The 27,782-nt window shown below is 42.2% G+C and overlaps 1 protein-coding gene across 4 annotated transcripts in view; it reads right to left on the bottom strand.

Annotated features, from left to right (window-relative positions):
• CFAP221 (cilia and flagella associated protein 221) overlaps positions 1–27,782 on the bottom strand; it is a 120,379-nt gene that overhangs the window by 53,167 nt on the left and 39,430 nt on the right. For all 4 annotated transcript variants that reach the window (XM_064382836.1, XM_021667933.2, XM_064382837.1 and 1 more), the window contains 6 exons: positions 24,604–24,707; positions 9,024–9,183; positions 5,267–5,387; positions 5,072–5,183; positions 4,770–4,878; positions 2,255–2,342 (listed from right to left, as the gene is read on the bottom strand). In XM_064382836.1, coding sequence (XP_064238906.1) covers positions 2,255–2,342; positions 4,770–4,878; positions 5,072–5,183; positions 5,267–5,387; positions 9,024–9,183; positions 24,604–24,707 — 694 coding nt within the window. The remainder of the gene's footprint in view (positions 1–2,254; positions 2,343–4,769; positions 4,879–5,071; positions 5,184–5,266; positions 5,388–9,023; positions 9,184–24,603; positions 24,708–27,782) is intronic.

The raw sequence follows: 27,782 nt of genomic DNA, 5'->3' as shown, positions 1-27,782 counted from the left end.
TGGTATTAGTTTTTGCTTATCTGTGTGTTCTATTATTTGTTTGTTGGGTAACTTCAAAAACCAGCTTGGTTCTTAAGAACACTGTTTATAATTATTTTTAAAGACTTATTTGGAAAAAATCTATTCTGATTATCATATTAATACCCTATTCAGAAATTAGAGAGGTGTGTTATTGTCACCAGGGTGGTGAGCTGCCTAGCTCTGATTGGTACATATTGGGAAGTTGAGTTTGAGACTGTGCACATGAAGTTCAAAGTAGAGATTTCATGGGGAGCCCCAGACCCTCACCAGCATCAAGAGTAAAATAAAATAGGCAATTTAAAGAAAGGACTGGCAAATAGGTCATTAGCTAGAATGATGACAAGGGAGACTTATTATATCTTTATTAAGACATTGCTTATTTGACAATGAGTAAAAGCTCATCATCCTTGAGGGCTGTGCCACTCTGAGGCCAACTCCCTCCTTCCTCAACCATTTCTTCCCTTTGTTTCTACCATGTGCCTGGGCCCTCCAGGAGTTCCTTGCCACTGGGTCACCTGCCAGGACTCAGCTCTCAGATGAAATCCCCTGGACACATGGAATGGGGTCCCTGAGATGCTTGGTCTCCCATATTCCAGGGCGTCTGGGCTGCCTGCTCATCCTCCTTGCCCCAGGAGCCATGCTAAGGATGGCACTGCTTCTTGGCTGTCACTGCCCGCAGCCACAGCCTCAATGCCCACAATGATTGATCTGGGGATGTATGTGCCAACTTCATCTTTAAAAAGGTTAGAAAACAGCATTCCATTGTGGGGTTGACAGAAAATACTTGATATTTTGTTTTTAAGAGAGCATGCAAAGAATCTGAACACACAGAACTAAATTTAAATGCCAATTTAGTACGTGCTTTTTCTAAATGCAAAGATTTACCAATGTAATGATTTTATATTCTTTTGTCTTATGAAAAATAAAGAAAAATAAGAAAAAATTTTATATTTATTTAAATATCTAGGTGGACTCCAAATTTAGAAAGAGAAGTATATTCTCTACGAGAAACATATTCATATCTAACAAGAAACACTTTTCCTCAATCCCTCCCACCCACTGCTGTAAAGTCCGTCTACATGAACCTCGCATTCCCGAGCTCAAATATCTGTGTTACGGGTTAAATTGTGTTCCTTCAAAATTCTTACGTTGAAGGCTTAACCCCCAGAACTCAGCATGTGATGGTATTTAGAAATGGAGTCTTTAAAGAAGTGACCAAGTTAAAATGAGGCTGTTAGAGTGGGTCTTAATCCAGTAGGACTGGTGTTCCTATAAAAGAGGAGATTAGGACAGACACAGAGGAAGACCACATGAAGATATGAGGAGAAGGTGGCCACCGATAAGCCAAGGAGAGAGGTCTGGAACAGATCCTTCACTCGTGGCTCTCGGAAGGAATCAACCACGCTGGATCTTAGATCTATGAGAAAATAAATTTCTGTTGTTTTAAGTCACACAGTCTGTGTGATACTTGTTATGGCAGCCTGAGCCAACTAATGCAATGTGTGATCATTCTGTAAGTCCTGCCAATTCAGTTCAGACACAGAGCACCAGCCGACTCCTGTCTCCTCTGTCCCATGTGTATCCTGTGTTTTAGCCACTATGGACTTGTCCTCAGTGTTCTCTACACCTGCTGTGTAGGTAACAACCATCTTCAAAGCATGGTGAGGCCATGGGTGTTGCACAGTCCCACAGTTCACATCCCTGAACCTACAGGTGCTACCTTGGCACCCCAGGCGTGGCCCCACTCCCCTCAGCCCAGTTTCCCTTTTTCTGCATAGCCCCTTTGAGGATCTCTGACTTGGGACTGTCATTTGCATCTGTCTCTGATGTGGCTCCTGGTTACCAACTTTGGGTCTCTTTTGTCTTCATGCTCTGGAGATCATGGGACAGAGGACCCCAACTCAAAATTCCAGCTAGAATCTGAACCATTCCCTCCATGTGAATGCCTTTGTCCTCTTTGCTACTTTTCAAAAACTTATATGATGTCTCCCAGGAAGCATTCCAATCAGATGAGTTCTCTCTCCTTTCTGGCTTCTGAATCCTTACAATACTTAGTATAGGTCTCTGGTGACATTTATAGCCAGTGTTGATTTATGGTTGACAATTTACTTGTCATCAGCCTTCCCCATTCCCAATTTAACTGTGGGTTTTCTTCCACCTGGCATCTTGCATATAGTAGGAATTTAAAAACATCTAGTGAAACAAAAGATAGCAAATTAGCAGTAATTCTGACCTTATATTTGGCGCATGCTCTTTGCCACTCCTCAGTAAGCTCTTTTTTAAGTTTAAAAGACATAGGGTCTTTACCAAGGTGCACCTGCCTGGGGAAGAAAAAAAACAGTGTCCAGAACCCATCAAAATACCAGAGTCAACTTTAGGATGGAACATCTTCACTATATTCCACAACTGAAAAGGAACACTGAGATGCTGGAGAGAGAACACACGGGAGAGAGAAGTTACAGAGGCTTCGCAACGTAACGAAGATGAAGAATGTGTTCTACAAAGTGAAACTTATTTTAAATATTTATGAATAACAACATCTGGATGCTTAACCTCCTAAGTTATTAGGGAAATACAAATCAAAGCCACAACAATACACCCCTTTACACCCACTGGGACGGCAATGATGGGGATGATGATAATAATGAAAATTATATGTATTGTGGAGCAAGTGGAGAAACCGTAACCCTCAGATGTTGCTGGTGGGAATGTAAAATGGTTCAGGCACCACAGAAAACAGATTGGTGGTGCCACAAAAAGTTAAACATAGAGTTACAATATGACTCAGCAATTCCACTCCTAGATATATACCTAAGAGAACTGAAAAGATATGGTCACACAAAAAAAGTGCATATAAATGTTCATAGCAGCATTATTCACAATAGTTGAAAAGTGGGGAACTACTGAAATATCCACTAACTGATGAATGAATAAGCAAAATGCTGCACATCCATTCAATGGGATATTATTCAGCCATAAAAAGGAATGCGGTACTAACACATGCTATGATGTGGATGAATCTTAAAAACATGCTAAGTGGAAGAAGTCAGTCACAAAAGACCATGTATTATGTGATTCCCTTCATGTGAAATGTCCAGAGTGGGCAAATCCATAGAGACTGAAAGTAGATTAGTGGTTGCCGGAGCTCCGGGGAGTGGGGAATGGGGAGCGACTGATAATGGATATGGGGTTTCTTTTTCTACTGATGCCAATGTTCTGGGATTGGGTAGTGGTGGTGGTCATGCAACACTGTGGATTTGCTAAAAATCTCTGCACTATATACTTTAAACTGGTTACAATGATGAATTCTATCACAATTTAAAGAAACTAATATGCAATGTATTCACCACGAGACCCAGCACATGTCTTAAATAAATAACAGTTATGATTTTTAAAGTGGAGGTGGAGGGATGTTCTGGAGAACTGTTTTAGGTTAGAAGAGACTAAAGGGACATGAAAACTAAATACGAATGGTATGATCTTTGGACCCTAGATACCTCTCTCCAAAAACAAAAAAACAAAAACAAAAACAAACCAGGTATAGGCTGTGCTTGGTGGCTCATGCCTGTAATCCCAGCAATTTGGGGGCCAGGGGTGGTGGATCGCTTGAGGCCAGGAATTCGAGACCAGCCTGGGCAACATGGCGAAACCCTGTCTCTATTTTATTTATATAAAATTTAAAATAAATATTTAAAATAAATATTTTAAAAGACCAGGTACAAAGTACATTTTGGAACAACTGGCTAAATCTGCCTATACACTGATTATTAGATAATATTATTGTATCAGTGCAAAATCCATTGGAAGTGATTACAGTAATGTTGGAGAATATCTTTGTTCTTAGGAGCTACATGCTGAAGTATTTTGGGGTGAAGCTGCCCAATGTCTGCAATTTATTTGTAAATGGTTCAGGGGGAAAACGGCACATATGGGTGTATGTGTGCATGTATAAGGAGTAAGGGAAGTGCATGTGTCTTAATGTGAACAATTAGTGAACTGAGGTCAAGTGTATGTGGGTTTAAGATCGTTTAACATAAAAAGTCGGGAAAAATATTAAAGGAACAACACAGCATTCAGAATAGGATTTGGGCTGCTGTGTTGAAGAACTGGACTACTTACTGCAAGTCTGATACAGAGATGCATAGAAAGAACAAAAACACCAGTGTTGACAGTGGTCACTGAGCATTGCTGAGTCATGGCATCACTGTGATTTTTTTCCTTCTCTATATGTAAAAAAACCATGTTTTCAGGTTTCCTACAATGATGACCTACCTGTTTTTCATAATAGGGACAAGGTATTTTTAAAACTAAAATTTTCAGTTCCTTGGAGTACTTACCATTAACTGAGGACAGGCCATAACTACAGACTTAAGCTGAAGCAGAAGGGATTTCTGATGGAAACAAGGGCCATTCCCCCAGAGATAGGGGAGCACACAGCCCAAGGCACAGGGGCTCCTGGGGAGGTGGAGGGTGATGGGGGTGAGATTTGGGGTGCCCAAGCCACCCAGATCTGTCCTGGGGTGAGGGGGTGCCGGCAGCAGTAACCAGCAGGACCAGGGAGCATCTCCCACAATTCATTCCGGTCCTGCCGCTGTCTGGTCACATTTGGGAAAGAGCGTGGTTTGGTCACATGTATTTATTCGTAACAGAAACTTCCTACTGAAATAGAAGGACTGTCTCTCATTTATAAAATATCATCTAAGAACAACTGTACTGCCAATTGATACAAATAATTGCTCAATATTTACCACTTAAGGTGATTTTCCATCTCTTCGTGAATGTCCTGTCTGACTTTCTGTTCAAAGAGTGCCTCCTTCATCTGTCTTGTTTTTGAAATGTCAGTGCCTTGATCCAAAACTGAAGGCAGGAGCAGACAATGTTTATACCAGTAATCAAATTGGAATCATTTGCAGAGAGAAAAACACATTTCTAATGGCGAGGCATAAGAGCAGTCTAACTGAATTTTGTTGTTCGTAGGTAAGCAATGTGACAAGCAATAACTCTTTCATATTCTGCTCAGGGGCTGCTTTATGGCCAGTCAACTGGTTACCTTCTCTTAATTCTTTAATCTTCAGTTTTCCTGGTTCTTGGTTTAAAACAGTTGCCACAGCAAAGGGATTCGATAAATCTACTGGAAATCTCAGGTTCTGATACTCAATTTCCTAAGAGACCAAATCAATAGGGAAATCAGTTACTCTGCTGCTCTGTCACCCCTTCATCACACTGAGGACAAGGCCCACCGTACCTTCACCTTCTGAAGCTTCGGCTTCACTGGTGGTCGGTGAAAATATACATGCGTCATTGCTTTTTCTGGAGGAATGTTTACTTTTTTAGAAAGGGTATTCAACCTTTCAAATTCTTCTAATCTATAGGTTAAAATAAATGTTAAATTAGTAAATAAGTCATTATCTCAAGGTACCTAATTTTTCTTTTTTTTTTAGACGGAGCCTTGTTCTGTCACCAGGCTGGAGTGCAGTGGCCCAATCTCGGCTCACTGCAACCTCTGCCTCCTGGGTTCAAGCGATTCTTCCGCCTCAGCCTCCTGAGTAGCTAGGACCACAGGCGTGTGCCACCACGTCTGGCTAATTTTTTTGTATTTTTAGTAGAGACGGGGTTTCACCGTGTTAGGCAGGATGGTCTCCATCTCTTAACCTCATGATCCGCCCGCCTTGGCCTCCCAAAGTGCTGAGATTACAGGCGTGAACCACTGGGTCCCTGAATTTTTATATTCCTTCTGACAACACCACAACTTGAAGCCCTTTATTTTGTCTAAACTGAAAATAAATGTGTACCTCAACAGTGGTCTACTAAAATAAATGTGATGTCACTGTATTCGCGTATAATCAGAGCTATCAAAATAGCCCACCAATGGTTGTTTTGCCTTATATTCTTAAAGAACATAATGACTGAAAACATGACATGCTGAAAATGGTCTCATGGTCTAGCACAATCCATTTCTAGCCTGTTGGTTTTTCAATAGCTAGAGTTATTACATTAAAAAAAAATCTTACCTTGATTTATTTTCCTAGTAAAAGAATGATTATACCAATTGTTTGTAGCAAGATGTTTCAAAAAGAGATTCAGACTAATGTTTGGGATCTTTTCTGTAACTAGAAACTGACTTTGGACGTGGGTAGTGAGAGACATTGCAGCTAACAGCCCACTGAAGCTACTCGGGTTCTCTATTACGAGGTGCAGTAGAACTGTGTTCTATTCAGAAATGTTACTTATGAAGCATTTTATTTTTAGAAATTATTTCGCTCTTAATAGTTCTATTTTTCTGCAACACAAGGCAAAGTTACGATTTTGAAAATTACCATTTTTAAATTTATTTGTTTAGTACCAATTTGGCATAGTAGTTTAGGTAAAATTGATGTTACATATCAAGCATTTCTTTAAGCAAGGATGTGTGGAAAATTGTTTTATAGGATAAACACTTGTTTTCCATGACCTTATAAAAATAAGAAAAAAATAGGTGAACATTTACTCACTCTGACAGTTAATATGCGTTTGCTGAGCACCCACTGAACAGGCCTGTTGCATTATGGAACATATGTTAGCAACCTCAAATTTAGTGTCTGTCATGTAAGAGCATCCTTATAACTGAGGGCATGGGAGAACCTGTCCCTTGGTGAGACTCACACCCACCGACATGCTCTGATGTTCAGGGTGAGGTGCTTAGCCAGGTAGTGAACTGTGGTTCAGCATCCCCGTCTCAGTGGAGCTTTGACACCATCTCTGCTGTTAAATATTGGGGAGCAACAAAACCTGGGGATGTTAAAAAGCAGCCTCCTAAAGAACATTCTCAACGTTGATGATGGAAATGAAGAGGTCTAAGAAAATGATAAACGAATTACATGTGGAATTTGGCAGTGCCAAATTTAGACAAGAATAAGGCTATCACACACCCTAAAGTGAAATGAAGAAAGCAATCTATGACAATTTCAGAGAACGCTACAGCCAGTATTTTTCCCTGTTGAGAAACGATAGCCAGTTTTTTTCCCTTCATGGTAGAATTTATATGTTATAATATTATTTGCAGCTCGGAGAGACATGCAGATCTTAAAACATAGTCCTTGAAAATGTCAAGAGTATATGAATCAAGTTATTAACATAATAATTTAGAAATAGTGTACGCCTGCATTTGTATGGTGCTTCTGTCATACAATGCTGTCGTACATGTAAAAACACAGCTATGGGAGCCGGCCGCAGTGGCTCACATCTGTAATCCAAGCACTTTGGAAGGCTGAGGCAGGGAGATCACATGAGGTTGGGAGTTCGAGACCAACTTGACCAATGTGGAGAAACCCCGTCTCTACTAAAAATGCAAAAAAACTAGGTGGGTTTGGTGGCAGGCACCTGTAATCCCAGCTACTTGGGAGGCTGAGGCAGGAGAATCACTTGAACCTAGGAGACGGAGGTTGCAGTGAGCTGAGATTGCACTGTTGCACTCCAGTCTGGGCAACAAGAGTGAAACTCCTTCTCAAACAAACAAACAAACAAAACAAACAAACAAACAAACAGACAAACAAATAAAAAACCCGCACAGCTATGAAAGGATATACAAAAAAAAAATCCCACTCACGTGATGGCTTTAAGAAAGTCATTTGAGTGTTGTAGCACCTGATGTGAAATGACAAACAGCATTTTGCTCACCTGGCCAGCAGAAAAATCAGCAGTTTTAAAATTTGTATTCAGTTCTATTTCTTTGTTGCCTGAGTGATCTTATTTCAATGACGGTTATTTGCAGGATTTGGGTCCAGCAGGCCACAATAATATCCTACAGTTGATTTAGGCTGCTTTGAATTTTTGTGAAGAAAATCATGATATAAATATATATGATATCATGGAGTGAGTTCATATTTTGGTATAAGGTTGCTGCTCCACTTGTAATATGATGTTAATATGTGATGTGTTTCCATGTGCAAAGAGGAGGAAAACCAAGATATTTCCCTATCATTTTCAAAATAATTGTCAGAATCTTCTAAGATTGGTATTTATACTGTGACAACTTTTTTTTTTCATATGAAGTCTTGCTCTGGCACCCAGGCCGGAGTGCAGTGGTGCCGATCTCGGCTCACTGCAGCCTCCACCTCCTAGGTTCAAGCGATTCTCCTGCTTCAGCCTCCCGATTAGCTGGGACTACAGGCATATGCCACCATGCTCAGCTGATCTCTGTATTTTCAGTAGAGATGGGGTTTCACCATGTTGGCCAGGCTGGTCTTGAAAGCCTGACCAGAGGTGATCTGCCTGCTTCAGCCTCCCAAAGTGCTGGGATTACAGGCATGAGTCACCACACCCAGCAACTTTTAATTTTTATAAAAATCCTGGGTATAAGAAAAAGCCACGATGTTAACCAGAGGCACTGGGATGTAAAAGTACCAGCTCGTATTCAAATGGAAATGGAAGTTCAGAAAGGATTTGTTATGAAGTACAACTTAATCCCGTTCCACAGCTTCACTCTGACGTGAAGTCTGACGGTGCTTTGAAAACCCTCCTGTGTGTGGCACATTTCTGTCTCTGCCTCATGTGAAGTCACTTGTTAGATGATTTATTTTGGTCTCTTGAGGTTGTGGTCCATTTTCCACCGAGCTTTGCAGTGGACACTGCACACCGCAGGGGCTCAATTAATTAAAATGCTACATGGAAACCTTAAAAACAGTTACGTTGTTCTAGCCCTATTGTTTAAATTTTGGAATAGGCAATAAGACATGTATATGGTAAAAAATTCCAGCAGTGCACCAGTAGTAATCAGTGGAAAAACGTGTCCCTCAAAAATCCCTTTTGCTTGTTTCTTCCCTTCCTGTCAGAAGCAACTCCTGCTACTGGCATAGACATGTTCTATATTTCTGTTATGTTTTAAAGTATATTTTGTGTCGGCTCATCATTTTAAATAAGTTTTTGATGGCATTCTCTTATAAGAAAGACAGAATGGAAGAAAAGAACACTTGGATTTTGAAAAAGGGCTAAGGATAAACAAAAACACTGCAAAGACGCCGTACGGTAAGGCCGTGTTGGGATAGCACGTTCCGGTGAAGACACATTCGTACGGTTGAGAGTTGAACTGTGAAATCCATAACTGCATTTTGATTTGTGCAGTCCCATACTGAAGGGGTGTAAACGTAACAGTCACAGTCGTCTTCCCATCAGCTGGAATTATTCCTGAGAGGAAAGAAATGAGAAAATGTGATACCCTCTCTTCTTGCCAAGGCCAGTCACAGAGGCTGACACATACAAATACAGCTGACCCTTGGACAATGCTGAGGTTAGGGGTGCTGACTCCCCACACAGTTGAAAATCCACATATAATTTTTGGCTCCCCCAAAAGTTAATAGCCTACTGTTGACCAGAAGCCTTAATGATAACATAAAGTCATTTAACACATATTTTATGTGTTATATGTATAATTTACTGTAAACCAGAGAACAGAAAATGTCATTACGGAAATTATAAGGAAGAGAAAATACATTTGTTATTCATTAAGTGGAAGTGGATCATCACAAAGGGGGTCTTCGTTCTCTTTGTCTTCATGTTGAGTAGGCTGAGGAGGAGGGGGAAGAGGAGGGGTTGATCTTGCTGTCTCAAGGGTGGCAGCGGCAGAAGAGGTGGAGGAGGTGGAAGAAGAGGCAGGCACACTCAGTTTAACTTTTACTGAAAAAAAATCTGAATATAAGTGGACCCATGCAGTTCAAACCCACGTCATTCAAGGGTCAACTGTACATTCTTCCCATGCTAAGCACAAGTACAGTATTTCCACTATCCTTATGTAGTTTTTCATTAAATACCTGTGAATCAACTTCTCCATGTTTACATGATCTTATTTACTACTACATTAATCCTTCACAGTCATTATTTGATTGTGTCACTTCTATAAATATATACATATCAATCTGCATTAGTGATTCAGACATGAATTCCCAGAACTATCATCTGTAAGCAAATTACCAGATGTCAATATTAATGCTGTAAGCAACAGGAAAAGCTAGGAACACACATGAAAGTTTGTGTCCAAATGATTCAGTTCTTTTTTGTGTAATTTGATTTTCTCTTTTCAGATCTTTAGAATCTACTGCTATTCTCCCCAGAGTCAAATATCGCACCATGCCTAATTCCTCTTTTGCATCTCTGGTGCCAACAGGGCTTGGAACATAGTAAGTGCTAACAAATTTGGAGAGAAAAAGAGAAGGATCAATGTTATTTATTTATTTATTTACTTACTTACTTATTGCTGTCCCCAACTGGCATGTAAACTGGAGGACAAATGTTCTGACTTCCACTGAAGGCTCCTAGGTTGCTTTCCAGATGAGACCACCTGCCCCTGTGCATCTGGTCCTCCCACTGTCCCTGCGGAGACCTGGCACAGTCCCCCATGAGTGCCTGGCATGCCCTCCTTTGCATCCACCCACTTCTCTGCTTCCTGAATCTTGTGCTCCCCTCCCTTCTCCCTGTGATCAACCACATGGGCCTTCCCTTCACCCATTCATGTGAGTGCTTGCTGTGTGCCAGGCACTGTTTTAGGCACTTGAGATACAGCAAACAAAACAAATACCAGACCTCACAGTTTATATTCTATTTGGGGACAGCAAAACATAAGTAAATGAACAAACGAACATAAAATACAAAGTCAAGACATGAATACCAACAGGGCATGGGAAAGCAAGTGGGTGGAAAGGAAAGGGCCCCCTGGTGAGGAGAGGTGGGAGTGGGGATCTGAGAAGGAGAGGGCCTTGGCTCTAATCCCTTATTACTGGCTCCTGCTGCCTTGAGCTCGGCACTTGCAATTTCCTAGGCCTGAAATGCTCTCTCTCCAGATTTTCTTTCCGCTTCATCCTACTCTCTGAAATTATCACATTTACCATCTGCCTTCTCCTAGAGTGTAAATTTTAGGAAAGCGGGCACCTGCTCATTACCGCACTCCCAGCTCAATAAATTCCTGTTGAATGAGTGAATGAACCCAAACTTGAAAGCCTATATCAACCTACATACAAAGTCCCCCTGCCTCTCCTTCCTCGGGAACCTTCTGTCAGCCCTGCTGAACTCGTGTACCCTGATTTGTAACCTTTCGAAGTTTCCCCGTCTCCCAACTAGATCACAAGCCCGGAAGGCAGACACCAGCCCCATACCTTTTTTATCTTCCTGGATCCCCAGCACAGTGCTTCAGAAATAGGTCTCCATCAATTTCCTGAGAGCAGAAGTCAAACTCTTTCAATGATACCCACTAGTTACCCTAGAATCCACTGCAGGGAGGAGGGAATCAGCAGAAGAGCTTGGGTCCGTGAGCCAACCTAAGACCAGCTGGATAGAAAATGTGATTCTCCATCATGTGTGGGCCTTTAATACTTTGACCACCCACTTGGTCAGAAAATAGCCCCTTTTAACCTATATATTCATGTGAGGCTCTAAAATAAGAACATTCTATTGCTCCTGCTCTAGCTCATTAACTGAAAAAAAAACAAGGACAAGCTCTGGAAGCAAGGATTAATGTTTGCCTTGACCTGGCTGATTTATTTTTAAGTGCTGCCAGCTCAGACCTAATACATAAAGCACACTGTTAAGGTGTAGTCTAGGCAACCAGAATACACTGCTTTTTCCACTAACAGGATGCCAGTTAACACAGGGAGCAGTGGATTGTCAAATGTTAGCAGCTGTGAAAGTTGTGCCAAGGAGTTACAGTTTACTGCACAACAGAAATGAACAGTGGGACAAAGGAGAGTATGTTTCATATATTTTAAAGTGAGAAGGGTACCCCCCACCCCCAACAATGACTACCTCATTTAAAAAAAGCCCAAATTGCTCTTTCATGCTTCAGGTCAATTTCATCTGGTCAATTTCAGATCACCATCCTTAACATAACCAGGGGTAATGTTGAATCACAACATAGAAGGTGGTGAGCAGAGACAGAGAGGAGAGGAAAAACTCAGAAATCAACTGAAGGTTAAGAGAACCCTAGTTTATCAATATGATGGGTATCATAAAAAAAAGTAACAGCACCGGAAAAATAATATCATGGTAAATGAAGTCATGAGGAACTACCACTGTGTCTTTGCCGGAACTACAATTATATAAAGCATGTGCTTAAATATGAAAAGTTATTAAAAGGAGATGGAAAATAAAAGCACATTACTTATTATGGCAGTGAGGCCCAGGACAGGGATCTTTTTTTTTTATATTGCATTTTAGGTTTTGGGGTACATGTGAAGCACATGCAAGACTGTTGCATAGGTGCATACGTGGCAGTATGATTTGCTGCCTTCCTCCTCTTCACCTATATGTGGCGTTTCTCCCCATGCTATCTCTCCCTAACTCCCCAACCCGCGCTGTCCCTCCCCATTTCCCCCCAACAGACCCCAGTGTATAGTGCTCCCCTCCCTGTGTCCATGTGTTCTCATTGATCATTTTAAAAAATTTCTTCTTTTCCATGTCCAGACAGTGTCACAACATTGTACTAACACTGTAAAATTATTTAATTTTAAAATAATTTTTTCTTCAAAGATCTCTCAGAAAGTACAGATCACTCTGTCTAAATTGTCACAGAGCCATTTGATCCACATACTTAAGGTGTTATTGAGGCAGAATAGGGTCTGGAGGCAGGGAACCTAAGGCAGATTCATGCTGACTTCCTTGAACTAAATCAGAAGGAAAACCCCAACTCTCCACACCTAAGTAACAAAAAAAAGTGGAGGCTACTCCCTGTGTAAAACCCCCCACCACTTTGCGTGGCAGATGGGAAATTGAAGGTATCTCTGACTGATGACAGAAAGCAACCAAAGCGTAGAAGTCTAAGTTTGTAACTTTATGTCAGCCTCTGACTGTGGGCCACTACTTCATTTCCATAGGGTGTACAGCAAGTAACCAATGGGAAATCTCTAGAGGGTATTTAAATCCAGAAAATTCTATAATGGAGCTCTTGAGCCCCTATGCTTGCTGGTTCCACCCTGTGAAGTGTATTTTCGCTTTCAGTAAATTTCTGCTTTTGTTGCCTCATTCTTTCCTTGCTTTGTGTATTTTGTCCAATTCCTTGTTCAGAACGCCAAGAACCTGGACACCCGCTACTGGTAACATTATAAGTATTGATTTTAATATTCTAAGATTTAGGGTACCTCTAGCTGGGTGACTTTGGGTAAACTACTTAATCTCTCAAAGCTTCTGTTGAGAAATTAATAGCTATATAGCTTTAAAATCATCCACATTCTAACAAGGCTTTCGATTCACTGGGTTACAGAAGGGAGGGCCACCATCCCACCCACAGTGGCCACACTCCGCAGCCTCTGCTGCTGCCCAGGGACTGTGGGCAAGAGCGAGGCCCCAGGGACGCACAGACCCTGACTCAGACCTTGCTGGATTACACACGAACTGTGTAACTAAGCTTGGCTTTCTTAGCTGAGGCTCAGCTTTCTCATCTGTAAAATGGGACAGGGCTTAAAGGAGAAGATAACGCACAGCGTCTGGGATAATGCTTGGCACGTAGTGTGTGTCCTATAAATGTGGCTTTCCCAATCCTCATGCTAAATAAATCAAGTAACAATTTCTTGTGAATTATCATTAAAATATCCAAAAGAAGAAATATTTCTTTGAAAAACTTACACTTGACCCATTTGAGTTCTTACAAAGGAAGAGGCAATTGCCTCACGACGCCAAACCACTCGTATGAGCATCCCAGAGCACCAGGTCTTCCTTTTGCTCCACAATAGTGCCAAGTACAGGCGAATCGACAGCTCAGAAGACAAGGACACAGCAGCCTCTGCAAAGTCTGTTTTAAAGCATAGGCCTGGAGACTTACTGGGAAGAGGTGAAAGAGAAGCCCCGGGGGCTTTCGGGTACGTGTTCACTTCTAAATTTTCCAGGAAGAATAGCTCCTGCTCATTCACAGCAATGGAAGACACATGTGGTGCACATACGGATACACTAACAATCCCCTGCACTTATTTTAATCTTCTATTTCTTTCTCCCTTCAGCAAGCTTTTTTGACTGGGACTAGAAACACGTGGTAAAATTAAGTCTTTTGGAATCTACTAACTTTCTATTTCATCCCTGTCCATCAAATATCCAAAATGCAGACCTCAGCAGCAAGACCAGACAGCCTGAGGGCTGTGCCTGTACTGACAGGGAATGTGGAGAAGGAGTCTGAGTAGAGGATGCTTGGGAAACTAAGCCAGGCCAGGAATTTCTTTTCCATCAAGCATATAAGCTGCTGGCCAGAAGCAGCACGTGCAGCACATAGGCATTGGTGCCTAACATCGCAGAGACAGCACCCCTGGAGGTCAGGGCGACTGGAGGGGTTTCAGAGCCAAGCCACCCACTGCTGGAGCCTGTCCACTCCACCATACGTCCCTCACCATCTCTAAGGTCACCACTCATCTGAACCAATCTCAGCTCCTTCCTGAGGGGGCTGCCTGTGCCCACCTTGTGCCACTCCAACCCTCATTCCCCTCAGGAGTCAAAGAGACTTTTTAAAATACTCATCAGGCTATGCCACCCCTCTGCTTCAAACTCTCCAGTAGACTCCCACCCCACTCAGAACCCAATCCTAACACCCACCCTCCTCCACCCCCTGCCGGCCTCTCCAACAGGCCTTGCACACTCCTCCCCTTGCTCACACACCTGGCCACACTGGGCTCTCATCTTTCCCTTGAATGTGACCATTGCTGAGCCTGCTGCAGCCTTGTAACCCTGTATGGGTAGCTTCCTCTGCTTGAAATCCTCTTCCCAAGTCTGGTGCCTTTTTGTCAACTGGGTCTAAACTGACATGACTTTTCCTCCAAGAGGCTCTTCTTGACCACCCAGTCAAGAGCAGTCACCTGGTCACCTCACCATGTCTTATTTTTCTCACAACCATTTTTACTCTGGACAACATCTTTTGTTTGCAGGCCTGCCTCTCTCCCCCGACTGGCATCTCTGCTCCAACACAGCAGGGACCAGGTCTGTCTTGCTCTCTGTGGTACCCAATGCCTATACCAGTGTCTGATGCCCAGCAGGCACTCAGTAGTTACTTGTGGAATAAATGGACAGATGAAGAATGTAAGACCACAGGGAGGAGGTGAGCCCAGCAGAAACCAAGTGCAGAGCATTTCTGGCAAAAGATGGTGAAGTAGAGCTTCAGCTCAACTACCCTCCTTCAAAATCACAAAACAATAAGGAAAAGAAGGATAAAAATGGCAAGAAAAAGTCTATTAAATAGGGAAATGGTTGCAACCTTAAAGCACAAATAAAAAGCATGACTACCAAATCCTGTAAACTGAGGCATGGGAGCATGCTGAGAACCAAGAGGTGCAGATTTCCCCTAAAGTAAGAGTCCTAGCCCTGGAAAAGTCTCCAACTACTCTTTGGTTAAAGTGACAAAATGTAAGAGTATGGCTGGGCCTTGAGCAGGGACAGAGATAAAAGAGACCAAACTCCACCATCACAGACCAGCAGGGGAGGTGGCTGAGGAAGCAGCTATGCTGCGATGCCATGCCCATTGTCTGCGACCTCAGACCCAGTTCAGAAGGCACTGGAAGTGACCTGATGGGGAGAGAGGAGAGTCGTGACCACTGCACGGCAGCATACAGCACAGACGACTCTCCTGGGAGCCACCAGCCCTCGTGACCACTGAGCAGAGATGGGAGACATTCTCCCAGCGGGCTTGAACACACAGACTGTGTGGCTGGGTTCCCTGCATTCCAACCTCAGCTCTGCTGCTTCCTAACTGTGTGCCCTTATATAAATTACCTCACACTCCATGCCTCAGCTTCCTCATCTGCAAAGTGGACATAATAATAGAATCTACTTCATAAGAGTTGTTGGGGATATTAAATGAGTTGTGCATCCAGAGTAGCATGCCCAGTCTATCCTGCAGACTCTGGCTGAGCGACGGATGAAAGGAGTTCACAGACACAGGTATTTTGCCTATGAGCGCGGCTGAGGGACCACACGGCTTAGCACAGCTGAATGCAGCCCGAAGTGCGGCCTGATGAGCTGGAGATGCTCACATTTATTCAGTACAGATTTAATGACAAAGGCCTGGAGCAAACACCATTTGTGGGTAATTAACATCCGGGGCAGTCCTGCACATGGATGATCAAAGATTGGTTTCCGAGAAATAGGTAAACAAATCTATCTGGATAAATTCCTTTGCATTCCCTTGTTATCTGCCCTCTGCCATTAGCTCAAGGTAAGAGGATTCAGCTGCCTTCAGCCATAACCCTTTCCCAAAGCTTTTGCAAAACCTCCTGGCCTTCCAAGAAGTTTGTGTCTTTCCTATAATTTATCCCACTACCCTGACTGATCTCCTACAGTAGTGTCTGGCACATGGTAAGCATGGTGAAAGCATCAGCTATTCAAATGATTATCCCTTCTTTCACATTATTCTTTTGCTGGCAGCAGGCTCTATTCAACGTCGAGTAGAGTGCTGAATAGAACACCACAGGTACTGTACATGTAAACTGCAAAATTAAAAATTAATACTTTTTGAAGGAGGAGAGGAACAGAAACAAAATCACATAAAGAATACACATGATAAGAGGACAATCTCAGAACACAGGTAGCTCATCAGAGTCTTACAGAAAACAGACAGTATGGCCTTATCACAGGAACAGTCAACAGAATTCAAGGAAGCAATGTGAGAACGCACCCGAAGGAGACGAAAAGAGAATTGGTGGAGCTCAGAAAACAAACAAACACAAAGGAACTGTCACTGATATGGTTTGGATGTTTGTCCCCTGCAAATCTCACTTTGAAATGTAACTCCCACTGTTGGGGGTGGGAGAGGTCTTGCGACATGTGGGTGGATCCCTTATGAATGGCTGAGTACCATCTCCCGATGATGAGTTCTTGCCCTGAGTTCACATGAGAGCTGGTGTTTAAAGAGCCTGGTACCTCCCCACCTCTCCCTTGCTCCCTCTCTCACCGTCTAATGCCACCTATTCTTCTTTTGTCTTCTGCCATAGTTGGAAACTTCCTGAGGCCTCACCAGGAGCAGGTGCCAGCACCATGCTTCCTGTACATCTTGCAGAACCATGACCCAATTAAACCTCTTATTTTAAAAAATAAATTACCAAGATGCAGATATTCCTTTATAGCAACACATAGAGTAACACAGTCACCGAGGTGGAAACGGCAGCAAAGGAACCACAATAAACACACATACACATATACACCACACTCATGCAAATACCACACACATGCACACACACATACACATGCTGAAAACACAGGTAAGGATGTAGCAGGTAGGAATGAGAAATCCACACGAAATGAAATTATTTTAAAGCAGATAATAGATACTGAAGGCAAAGAAGGACCAACATACACACATAATTGGTATTCCTGCGGAAGATAACAAAGCAAATAAAACATGAAAACCTTCAAGGTTTTACTAGTTGAAACATTTCCCAAAATAGCAAGTCATTTTTCTCCAGATCAAAAGGACATGCCATGTTCCAGGGGACAAAAATGATGCAGAACAACACCAATACATATCCTGCTGGATTGCTTAACCTCAAGACTGAAAAGAAAATTTCTGAGGGCATCCAGAATTCACCTGTGATGGGGAACAACTCAGCCCAGCCTCCAAATTCCTAGCAAAGTCAAAGCTGGGGATGATCAGCAATGTCTACTAAGTTCTGAGATAGACCAAGTTGCAAACCAAGACTGTTATACCTCACCAGGTTGTATTTCAAGATTGCAGACAGCAGAGAGATACTGTCAAACATGTCAGCACTCAGGCATGTGGCCCCAGGGCGCTCTGGTTAACAAGCCATGAGGTGACAGCATCCAGACAGCAGAAAAAACTGAAGTGAAGAATTTGGGAATGTACAGAATAAATTAAGAATAAAGAATAAAGAATAAAATAAAGAATTAAATTAAGAATTAATAAATTTAAATTAATTAAATTGATTAATTTAATAAATAATTAAATTAAGAATAAAGAATAAAGGTCAAATCCGTGGCTCCATTTCAATAGAAATGAAATAGCTGCAGCATTTATGGTCACAAAAGAGAATACAAATGCTATAGAAAACACAGAAGGATTCAACAAAGTTAAGAGTTTTAAGAAGGGAGGGAGAAAGTATACACGTTCTGTTTCCCTCCTTCCCTCCCTCCCTTCCTTCCTTTCTTTCTTTCCTTCTTTCCTTTTTTTGAGACAGAGTCTTACTGTGTAGCCCAGGCTGGAGTTCAGTGGCACAATCTTGGCTCACTGCAACCTCCGCCTCCTGGTTGCAATTCTGCTTCAACCTCCCGAGTAGCTGGGATTACAGGCTTGAGCCACTATGCCCAGCTAATTTTTTGTATTTTTAGTAGAGATGGGGTTTCACCAGTCCTGAATTCTGACATCGTGATCCACCCACCTCAGCCTCCCAAAGTGCTGGGATTACAGGCGTGAGCCACCATGCCTGGCCTGTTTCCCGTTTTCCATGGCCAAGATTCCAGCTGAAGGTGAAGCACACAGTTGAAGACAACAGTGGCTCTGACCTCTTAATGCTTTCATTATCTCTTTTTTAAAAAATTTTTGAGATGAAGCCTCACTCTGTCACTCAGGCTGGAGTGCAGTGGCGCAATCTTGGCTCACTGCAACTTCCGTCTCCTGGGTTCAAGCAATTCTCCTGCCTCAGCCTCCCAAGTAGCTGGGATTACAGGTGCATGCCACCACACCCAGCTAATTTTTTGTATTTTTAGTAGAGATAGGGTTTCACCATGGTGGCCAGCTGGTCTCAAACTCCTGACCTCATGATCTGCCCACCTCAGCCTTCCAAAGTGCTGGGATTACAGGTGTGAGTCATTGTGCCTGGCCTCATTATCTGTTTTCTTAATTTTAGCAACGAATTTTAGGAATGAATATTTCCTATACCAAGGAAGTTCACCAATTCCTGTTAGCTTCACTTTTTCTTCAGTTAATATCAAGTAACGACATTTTTACGTATCACATGATCCAAGTTTTCTTGTAGTTTTTTGTGTCTCTGCATTATCATATGCCTCCAACCTACCTCTTTCTCCTCTTTGTTCATAAGCACAGAGAGGTATCTGCAGGGATAGTTAGTTAAATGTTCGTGATGGTTATTTCTGGAGTGGTGAGATTCTTGGTAATGTTTTTTCAACTTGGGTTTGGTACTTTTCTTCAGTGTTTTAATTTTTAAAATAACAAACACATTTCATTTTTTATAAAGCCATTTTTTAAAGAAATATTTATATTTGCTTAACCTCATTTCTTCTATACTTATTTATATACCTAGAATGACTCTTTTTTCTTCCCCTGTTGTTGTGTTGCCTGTCTTCTGGCATGGCACCTACCCCAGACCAGCACTGTGGGACCCGCAGAACTGCCTGCTGTCCATCATGAAAGCCGCCTTCTCTTCCAGCCTCCTGGAAGACCGTCTTTCCCAGCAGGGTGAGAGGATGGGCCAAACCATCCCTGACTTTTTCCCGGCCTTGCTGGAACAAGCACTTCTGGATGGGCAGTAGAGATGTGAGGTAAGAGCTTCATTAACGCACAGGCATTGTCCTCTGGGTTAAGTTCACTGACTGCTGCTGTGGTCAACTGAGCTCAACCAGTCCAGAATGATAGCCCATCAAATGGTCCTCTTGGACAAGGTTGTAGAATTAAATGAGATGGCGTATGTGATGTGCTTAGCACAGCACCTGGCATGTGGCTAATGATTAGTAAATAGAAGCAATTATGAACATCACACCAGCCACACTGTGTGCAACCACTGCCACCCATCAAGGGTATATTGAGCACCAGGTAAAACTGGGCATTGCTACCAATGTGACAGAAAATTGCCACCTGCCTGTCCAGCTTTTCCTGACTTCTTCAGTGTGCCATTATTAATTAATTTACCTATGTCCTCTAAAAGCTAGGGAACTCATTTCCATATCATATATTAAGTGTCCCTAATTATTCTCCCTTCCTCACGATTGGGTTTGGTGCTTTGGAAAATCTTTTTTTTTTTTTTTTTTTTTTTTTGAGACGGAGTTTCGCTCTTAATACCCAGGCTGGAGCGCAATGGCGCGATCTCGGCTCACCGCAATCTCCGCCTCCTGGGTTCAGGCAATTCTCCTGCCTCAGCCTCCTGAGTAGCTGGGATTACAGGCACGCGCCACCGTGCCCAGCTAATTTTTTGTATTAGTAGAGACGGGGTTCCACCATGTTGACCAGGATGGTCTCGATCTCTTGACCTCGTGATCCACCCGCCTCGGCCTCCCAAAGTGCTGGGATTACAGGCTTGAGCCACCGCGCCCGGCCTGGAAAATCTTTTAAAGGTTTGATCTCTCGATTTTACCTCTCATGAGCACTCTTTTCCAACCCTACATATGGCCCCCGGCTGTTCTTCCATTTGCTGACCTGGAAGGTTGTCAGAGGCCCTCTGCTGGTTATTTCACTAATTTCCATCACGTGTTGGAAGTGAACCTGCCAAAGACCTGCATGTTGTCATTTCTCTAAGCAGTCATACAGCCAGTATACATTTTCTGGGATGAGGCTGTTTATTATGGTCCTAACTACCAGCAAGAAGCATTTTATGCAGGCCTGCACTGTGTGCTGGAGATCTGGTCTTACCATTTATCCCCTTGACAGTCCTGATCTGTCCCCTGTACAGTTTGTGCTGGGCTTTGGGGGTATTCTGTCTCACCTGTCCGCAGGAGTACAGTGAGGCAGGGCAGAGAAGTAGGGGCAACCTCCCCTCATCGTTTTCTTCTGTGTGTAATGCTTCTGCCCTGGACTCCCAAAGGCTGCTGGACCCTGCAGGTAGGGCTTATTATGGGATAAACTACCGCAGCCAGGGGCCAAGGGGTCTTTGGAGAAAATAGAGGCAAAAAGGAGCCAGCATGTGCTCCTTTTTGCAATCTAAATGGGTAGCACAGTGGCAGCTTTGGCCAGGAGTATGGCTGAGTTCAGCTGAGATGGCGTGATTGGACTACGGGTGAGTCCAGACAGGCTGCCCAGTGCAGGTGCTGCATGAAAGAGCCTTGAACCTTGACAGGTAGGGTACAGTGCTCTTGGTGTCCCTGTGCCACGCTGGAGGATGGGGGTTCATGTTTTGCTGGAAGGTGCTTCCTGCTGGATTGGTGGCCCCCAGGTAGCATCTAGAACCAAAAAGTGGTTTGAGGTCAAAGCAAGAGCAGAGGCTCTGGGTTTACTCCCAAACCGATATAAAGTTGTAGGAAAGCTGGATTTCAGAAGAAAATGCAAAATATAAAATTATTTGTAAGTGGCTTATATATTTCTCACAATTAAAAAGAGAGAGAATGAACTTACTGAAACTTTATATAAGAACTCTAAGCAATAGCCCCCAAGGAACTCTTGCTTAGCCAGCCATTTAATGCTGCAATTCACCATTTATATGAGTTAGATCCTTTGCATATGTGACAAGGGAATGTCCAGGATCACAACATACCGACAAGTAGACAAGTGCAAAAAATGTTTTGTGGTATTTGCCTGATCTCCGACATTAATAAGATCTTGGTCAATATTTCTCTGAGAGTTCACAGAAAAACATCTTGGCCAAAGTTGTGTATTGCTGCCTCTTCCAAAATTACCAACAGAGTGTTCTCGAAGTTTTGGTTGCATATGATTTCTTGTCAGCAGTACAGGAAGGTCACAAAATCCTTTATTCATTTTCCCCAGTCTCAGGAATATCTTGGCACCACCAGCAGCGGGCCCAGCTTCTGACAGCTACAGCACACACCTGCATCTTAAGGATGGCCAGCTGAGTCAAAGCTGAGGGCATATCTTATAAACAGAATTATTAATAGCTTGATTCAAATTTTTTTCATTTGGCAAACTTGAGCACAAAATGCATGGAAGGTGTGCATAGATGATGCTTCTAGTTCCTAGAGAAGATGTGGCTTCATAACCTAACAGAGTAAAGACGTTCCCTGTCTTTTAGAAATTGGTTGCTAAACACATGCTTGAAACAGTGTCTACAAATATACACGCTCATTGTCTAAAATTAGCCCAGTTTCTCAGTCTATCTGAACCCAGCTTGTAAAATGGAGGCAATAATGCCTTGTGGCCAAAAAGCCATCCGTGACTGGCCAGCTGTGCAGCCTCCGAGTCAGGACAGATGCCTGGCAAGTCAGAAGACCAGTGAGCACAAGATCACCTGAGCTGCACTCACTCTCCACGCAGCCAAGGCTTTCTCCACTGCAGGTGGAATTCTGGAACCTCAAAAGTATAATAGTCAAAGATGTACTGACAGATCAACAAAGTGGGAAGCCAAACCAAGAACGTTCCTGAGACTGGTGGACCAGTGATGCCCTGAGACTCATAAAATAGCGACAAAGGAGACTGACGGGTGGAGCCCATGAGACCAGTTTGAAAAGCCACATCAGCAACACTAGCCATACAATGCACGTCATTCATTGGATGGACCATTGTATGGTCGTTCATTGTACGGCAAAAGAGGGATCCCAAAGTTCAAGACCCCTGGCTTGCCGGGCTTCCTTCCTTCTTTCCTTCATTCTCTTCTCTTGCACTGCACTTTCCTGATTTTCTTCCTTGGTCTTTCTTTCTTCCTGGATCCATTTCCCCTTGCTGTCCTCTGAGTGTCTGAGTGATCCTCAGTCCACTTCTCTATCTACACTCACTCCCAAGGTGACCTCATGTCCAGTCCAATGGCTGTACAAATGTACTACACCCAGTGACACCCAAATTTATGTCCCTAGCACTCCCCTCTCTCTCAACTCCAAACTGGTATATTCAATTTAATTTCACTTAAAGGACAAATTTAAAATATTAATTAATAAAATACCAAAACAACCACAAAATCTTATTTGATGAATCAGACAAAGTATCTCACATATCATGCATTTGTCTGAATTCTGTGGCTGAGCATTTCATAATCTGAGCACTGGAGGAAAGGCCTGCATGATTTTTTAAAGTGTGTCATACGTAGGTGTCAGTCAATCCTGCTTAGTGCTGTATTTTTGTGTCTATAGAGTACCCTGTTTTGAATAGGTTGTGTTTCAAAACCCTTTGGGTAAATTAATATTCTGAGTCTTAGGTCACAATTTTTTAAGAAGTATGGCTAGGCCATAAGGTGTTGAGCTTTTCTTCCTTTTCCTGGCTACTGATGTCAGCTCAGTTCAAGGTCTCAAGGTCTTCATGAGTTCATTCCGACACCACAAATTCCTGGCCTCCTGTCTGTACCCACCTCAGTCATACCTGTAAACATGCACACTGACCTGTCTAGAGCAGCTCCCATCGTGACAGCTCAGAAATTGTAGTAGTCCCTTCTGCCCATGGAACTTAATAGAATTATGGACCATCAGAGGGGCAGGGACCCACAGAAAGGCCTATTGTGAGAATATCAACTATACTTAACATCTGAAATATTATCTTGTTTAGTATAATTTTAGGACCATTTATTTTCCTTTCTTTTTTAGGCCCAAACAGCTGAAAATAATAAGCCTCTTTTCTCTGGAAAGAGAATCAAGTCCTGTTTTTTGCAATATAAACAGTGGTTACCTTATATTTAAAAAAGTCTCAGAATGGCTCCTGGTCCTCTAGAAAATAATCTATGTACATTTCATAATGTAGAATTAATTCACAATTTCTGCTTTAAACACTCATTTGTTGGAAAAAATATGTAATTGCAGCACTGAAAGAGTTGTAAACAAATGAATACCCAGACTTAAAACAATTTTAGCAATTGTTAAACTGTTTAACAATTTAAAATATCTGTCCACAGTAGACCACAGTAGACCACTGTAGACCACTGTGGACAGATATTTAAATCCCAAACCTAAATATCAAGAGACAGGAACTGGGAAGCAGAGATTACCTTAGGTGTAAAATCTCACTGTCAAATGTCCTTAGCAGCCTAGGGATCTATGTCCTCTGGGGCATGCAAAGACATTCTGTCCACATCACAAAGGAGACAAATTCATCAGACCCTTCACTAAGATTCTGAAAGCTCTGGAAGAAAGAATATTCCATTTTTTTTTTTTGAGATGGAGTCATGCTCTGTTGCCTAGACTGGAGTGCAGTGGTGCAATCTCGGCTCACTGCAATCTCTGCCTCCCAGGTTCAAGTGATTCTCCTGCGTCAGCTTCCCGAGTAGTTGAGATTACAGGTGCCACCACCACGCCGGCTAACTTTTGTATTTTTAGCAGAGACAGTGTTTTACCACGTTGGCCAGGCTGGCCTCAAACTCTTGATCTCAGGTGATCAAGACCCCTGGCTTGCCACCTGCCTCAGCCTCCCAAAGTGCTGGGATTTCATTCATGAGCCACTGCGCACAGCCCGTATTTTATCTGAAATTGAATTGTTAGGTTGATATAAAACCAAGTACTCCAGAAGCCAGACTTAGAATGGGAATGGATCAATTTCTGATTTCAAGTTTCAATCTTGGAAGAAACTTACCTGAACATTATTAAAAATTATCTACATGATACAAATTATCCCAAAGTGTTTTTATTCTGAAGTGTCTGGTTCCAATTTATATCTTGTCAGATGTGTGTAAAATTCATTACTGTTATGTGTTTGAAAACATAATATTCGAATGCAGCTTATTCTTGTTTTTAGAACTTGACACCTACTTTTCAAATCCTCTCTTTGATCTGAGAACTCAGAAGAAATTGGAAACCTGAAATCTTGACACTCCTTACCTGATGTTGGCTCAATAACAAAGGCTTGATGAGACTGAATCAAAGTGATATGGAACTCAAAATCTACAGGACAGCTGCACTGCAAAGGAATAACATAAGTTTTGCTGCAAAACAAACAAAAAAGAAAACAAAAATATTATTTTTCTTTATAACTAGTTCTTTTGGTAGCAAGGAATGGAGACTCAAGTTATGTAATAAGCAACGATGATGACTGCCAGGGCTGATCTAGCATTTCCTGTGTGCCAGGAGTAATCCCATGCATTTCCCATGTATTAACTATTTTAATCCTACGAGGTGGTGCTGTGATTATCCCCACTTACAGAGGAGGAAACTGAGGGTGTTCCACATAAGGTGACGTAGTTAGTGGCAGACCCGGGATGTAATGCAGTCGATTGTGCTGGGTGTCCATACTCCTCACACCACTGTCCTTGCTACCTCTCGAGTACTGTTAGGTTTATTTTCCAGAGTTGCCATGATAGGGAAAAGGCAGTCTGTACCACACAGCTTGGCCTCACCAAACCAAGAAAAGGCCAAAGAGATGGGCTTATAGAAAGCCTGGGAGACACCTGGGCTTTCACAGAGCCTGCACGGGACAGTGTGGAAGAAGCCACACTTTGGGCTGTGTTTTATGGAAAGAGGTTAGGTACTCTTCATTTGGTCAAAAGTCCAGCAACTATTAGAGAACGTGGAGGAGGTCTGTGTACTCAGAAATGGTCTGTCACCCCAAGACAAGGCGAACTTCATCGCTTACAGCACCACAGGAGCTGTGGCAGCGGTGGCATTTCTTGGAGTGCTCCATGCTTCCCATGGAATTTAAAATTCATTATCTTTAAAAAATCTGTGAAATATTTCAAATATAAAGGAAAATGTAAAGAATAATAACATAAAGATCCCTTTATCTACTTCAGAGCTCTAACAAATTCTTTTGCTTTGGGTATATCAGCATTATGTTTTTAAAGAAATAAAACATTACAAAAGAGTTGACGCTCCCTGTAGCTCCTTCCCCAATTCTCTCCCTCTTCTTCCTTGCTTTAAGGTAGTTTTATCCATCTTTATTCTGGAAAAAATTAAAATCTCTTCCTAACCATGAACATGGCATGTCTCTAATTTTTTCAGGTTTAATTTTATGACCTCAATCAAATTTTATAAGTGACCCTACCCTGTAGTCAGCGTTCTACCACTCTCATGCATTCTAGTAATATTACTACTTACATTTTTATGCATAAAATATGTGGCATGCATAAAATATGTAGAATATTGTTTGTTTTTAACAATATTGCTCTGAAACGTTCTATTTTTGCTCAACAGTATGTTTTTGAGATTTGTCCATGGAAATATGTAAAGGCCTGTTCATTCATTTTAACTAGTGAAGACAATTCCATTATATAATTATACCACACTTTGTCCACCCATTCTCCTGTGGATGGGCATTTGGGCTGTTTGCATTTTTTCACTATTGCAATGTTGCAGTGAAGATCCTACTGCACGACTCCATGTCCACCTGCAGTAGAATTACTTTAGGTATAACCCCAAATGGGATTTCTGGTTAGTAGCAAAGTGAAACTATTAAATTTAGTTGATATGACTAAAATATTTTTCAAAACTCTTTACCAATTTATGCTTCTACTAGCAGAATAGGAGAGATTCTGTTGCTTGCCAATATTTAGGATTCTCAGGCATTTTAACTTCTGTCAACCCGATGGAGGCGAAATGGCATCTCATTTTACTATCATTCTCATTTTTTTGAGATTCAGCTTCTATTACTGTGTATTCATCTGGGTTCTTTCTCCTGTGAATTGCCTGTGCATATCCTTTGCCCATTTCTCTATTCAATTGTTTTGTTCTTTTATTCGTTTGTAAATTCTTTTTTTTTTTTTTTTTTTTTGAGACAGAGTCTCACTTTGTCACCCAGTCTTGAGTGGTGCAGTGGCATGATCATAGCTTACTACATCCTTGATGTTCCGGGCTCAAGTGATCCTCCCATCTCAGTCTCCTGAGTAGCTGGGACCACATGTGTGCACCACCATGCCTAGCTAATTTTTAAATTTTTTATAGAGATGAGGTTCTACTATGTTGCCCAGGCTTGTCGCGAACTCCTGGGCTCAAGTGATCCTCTTGCCTTGGCCTCCCAAAGTGCTGGGATTATATGTGTGAGCCACCATGCCTGGCCTCATTTGTAAATTCTAATATTAATTTTGTTAATTATATGCATTGCAAGTATCTTTTCCAAGCCATAGTTTACTTTTTGATTTATTTATGGTGTTTGTTGAACATAAAATTTTAGTTTTAAGGTAGTCAGTTTTATCAATCTTTGTTTTGGAGAAAATTGAAATCTGTTCTAAACCATGAACACAGCATATCTTTAATTTATTAAGGTTTAATTTTTTTTTTTAGATGGAGTCTCGCTCTGTTGCCCAGGCTGGAGTGCAGTGGTGCAATCTTGGCTCACTGCAACCTCCACCTCCCAGGTTCAAACAATTCTCCTGCCTCAGCCTCCAGAGTAGCTGGGACTACAGGTGCATGCCACCATGCCTGGCTAATTTTTTTGTATTTTTAGTAGAGACGGGGTTCACTGTGTTAGCCAGGATGGTCTCTATCTCCTGTGATCTGCCCACCTTGGCCTCCCAAAGTGCTGGGATTACAGGCGTGAGCCACTATACCCGGCCACGGTTTAATTTTATGTCCTCAATCAGGTTTTATAAGTGTCTCCATAGTGAGCTTATGCATTTTGGTTAACTATTTTCCTAAGTGTTTTGGTATGTTTGAGTTGTTATCATAGAATATGATAAACTGGGTGGCTTCTGAACAACAGAAATTTATTCCTCACAGTTCTGGAGGTTGGAAAGTCCAAGATCAAGGTGCTGTCAGATTCGGTTTCTGGTGCAGGCCCACTTCCTGGTTCACAGATGACCATCTTTTCCCTGTGTCTTCATATAATGGAAGGGGCCACGGAGCCCTTTTATAAGGACACTAATACTGTTCATGAGGGCTTTGCCCTCCTGGCCTAATCACCTCCCAAAGGCCCCATCACCTCCCAAAGGCCCCATCTCCTAATATATCACTTTGGGGGTTAGATTTAAACACATACATTTTGAGGGGGAAACAAACATTCGGACCATAGCACCAGGTATCTAATAGCTTCTGTGTCATAATGAATGGAGTGTTTTTCTTTTATAATT

This window comes from Aotus nancymaae, unplaced genomic scaffold (assembly GCF_030222135.1).
Source record: "Aotus nancymaae isolate 86718 unplaced genomic scaffold, 86718_ANA_hifiasm-v0.15.2.pri h1tg000029l, whole genome shotgun sequence".
NCBI classification, from domain to species: domain Eukaryota; kingdom Metazoa; phylum Chordata; class Mammalia; order Primates; family Aotidae; genus Aotus; species Aotus nancymaae.
The sequence above is the reverse complement of the archived record's forward strand: the minus strand, read 5'-3'. Positions and strand labels throughout refer to the sequence as shown.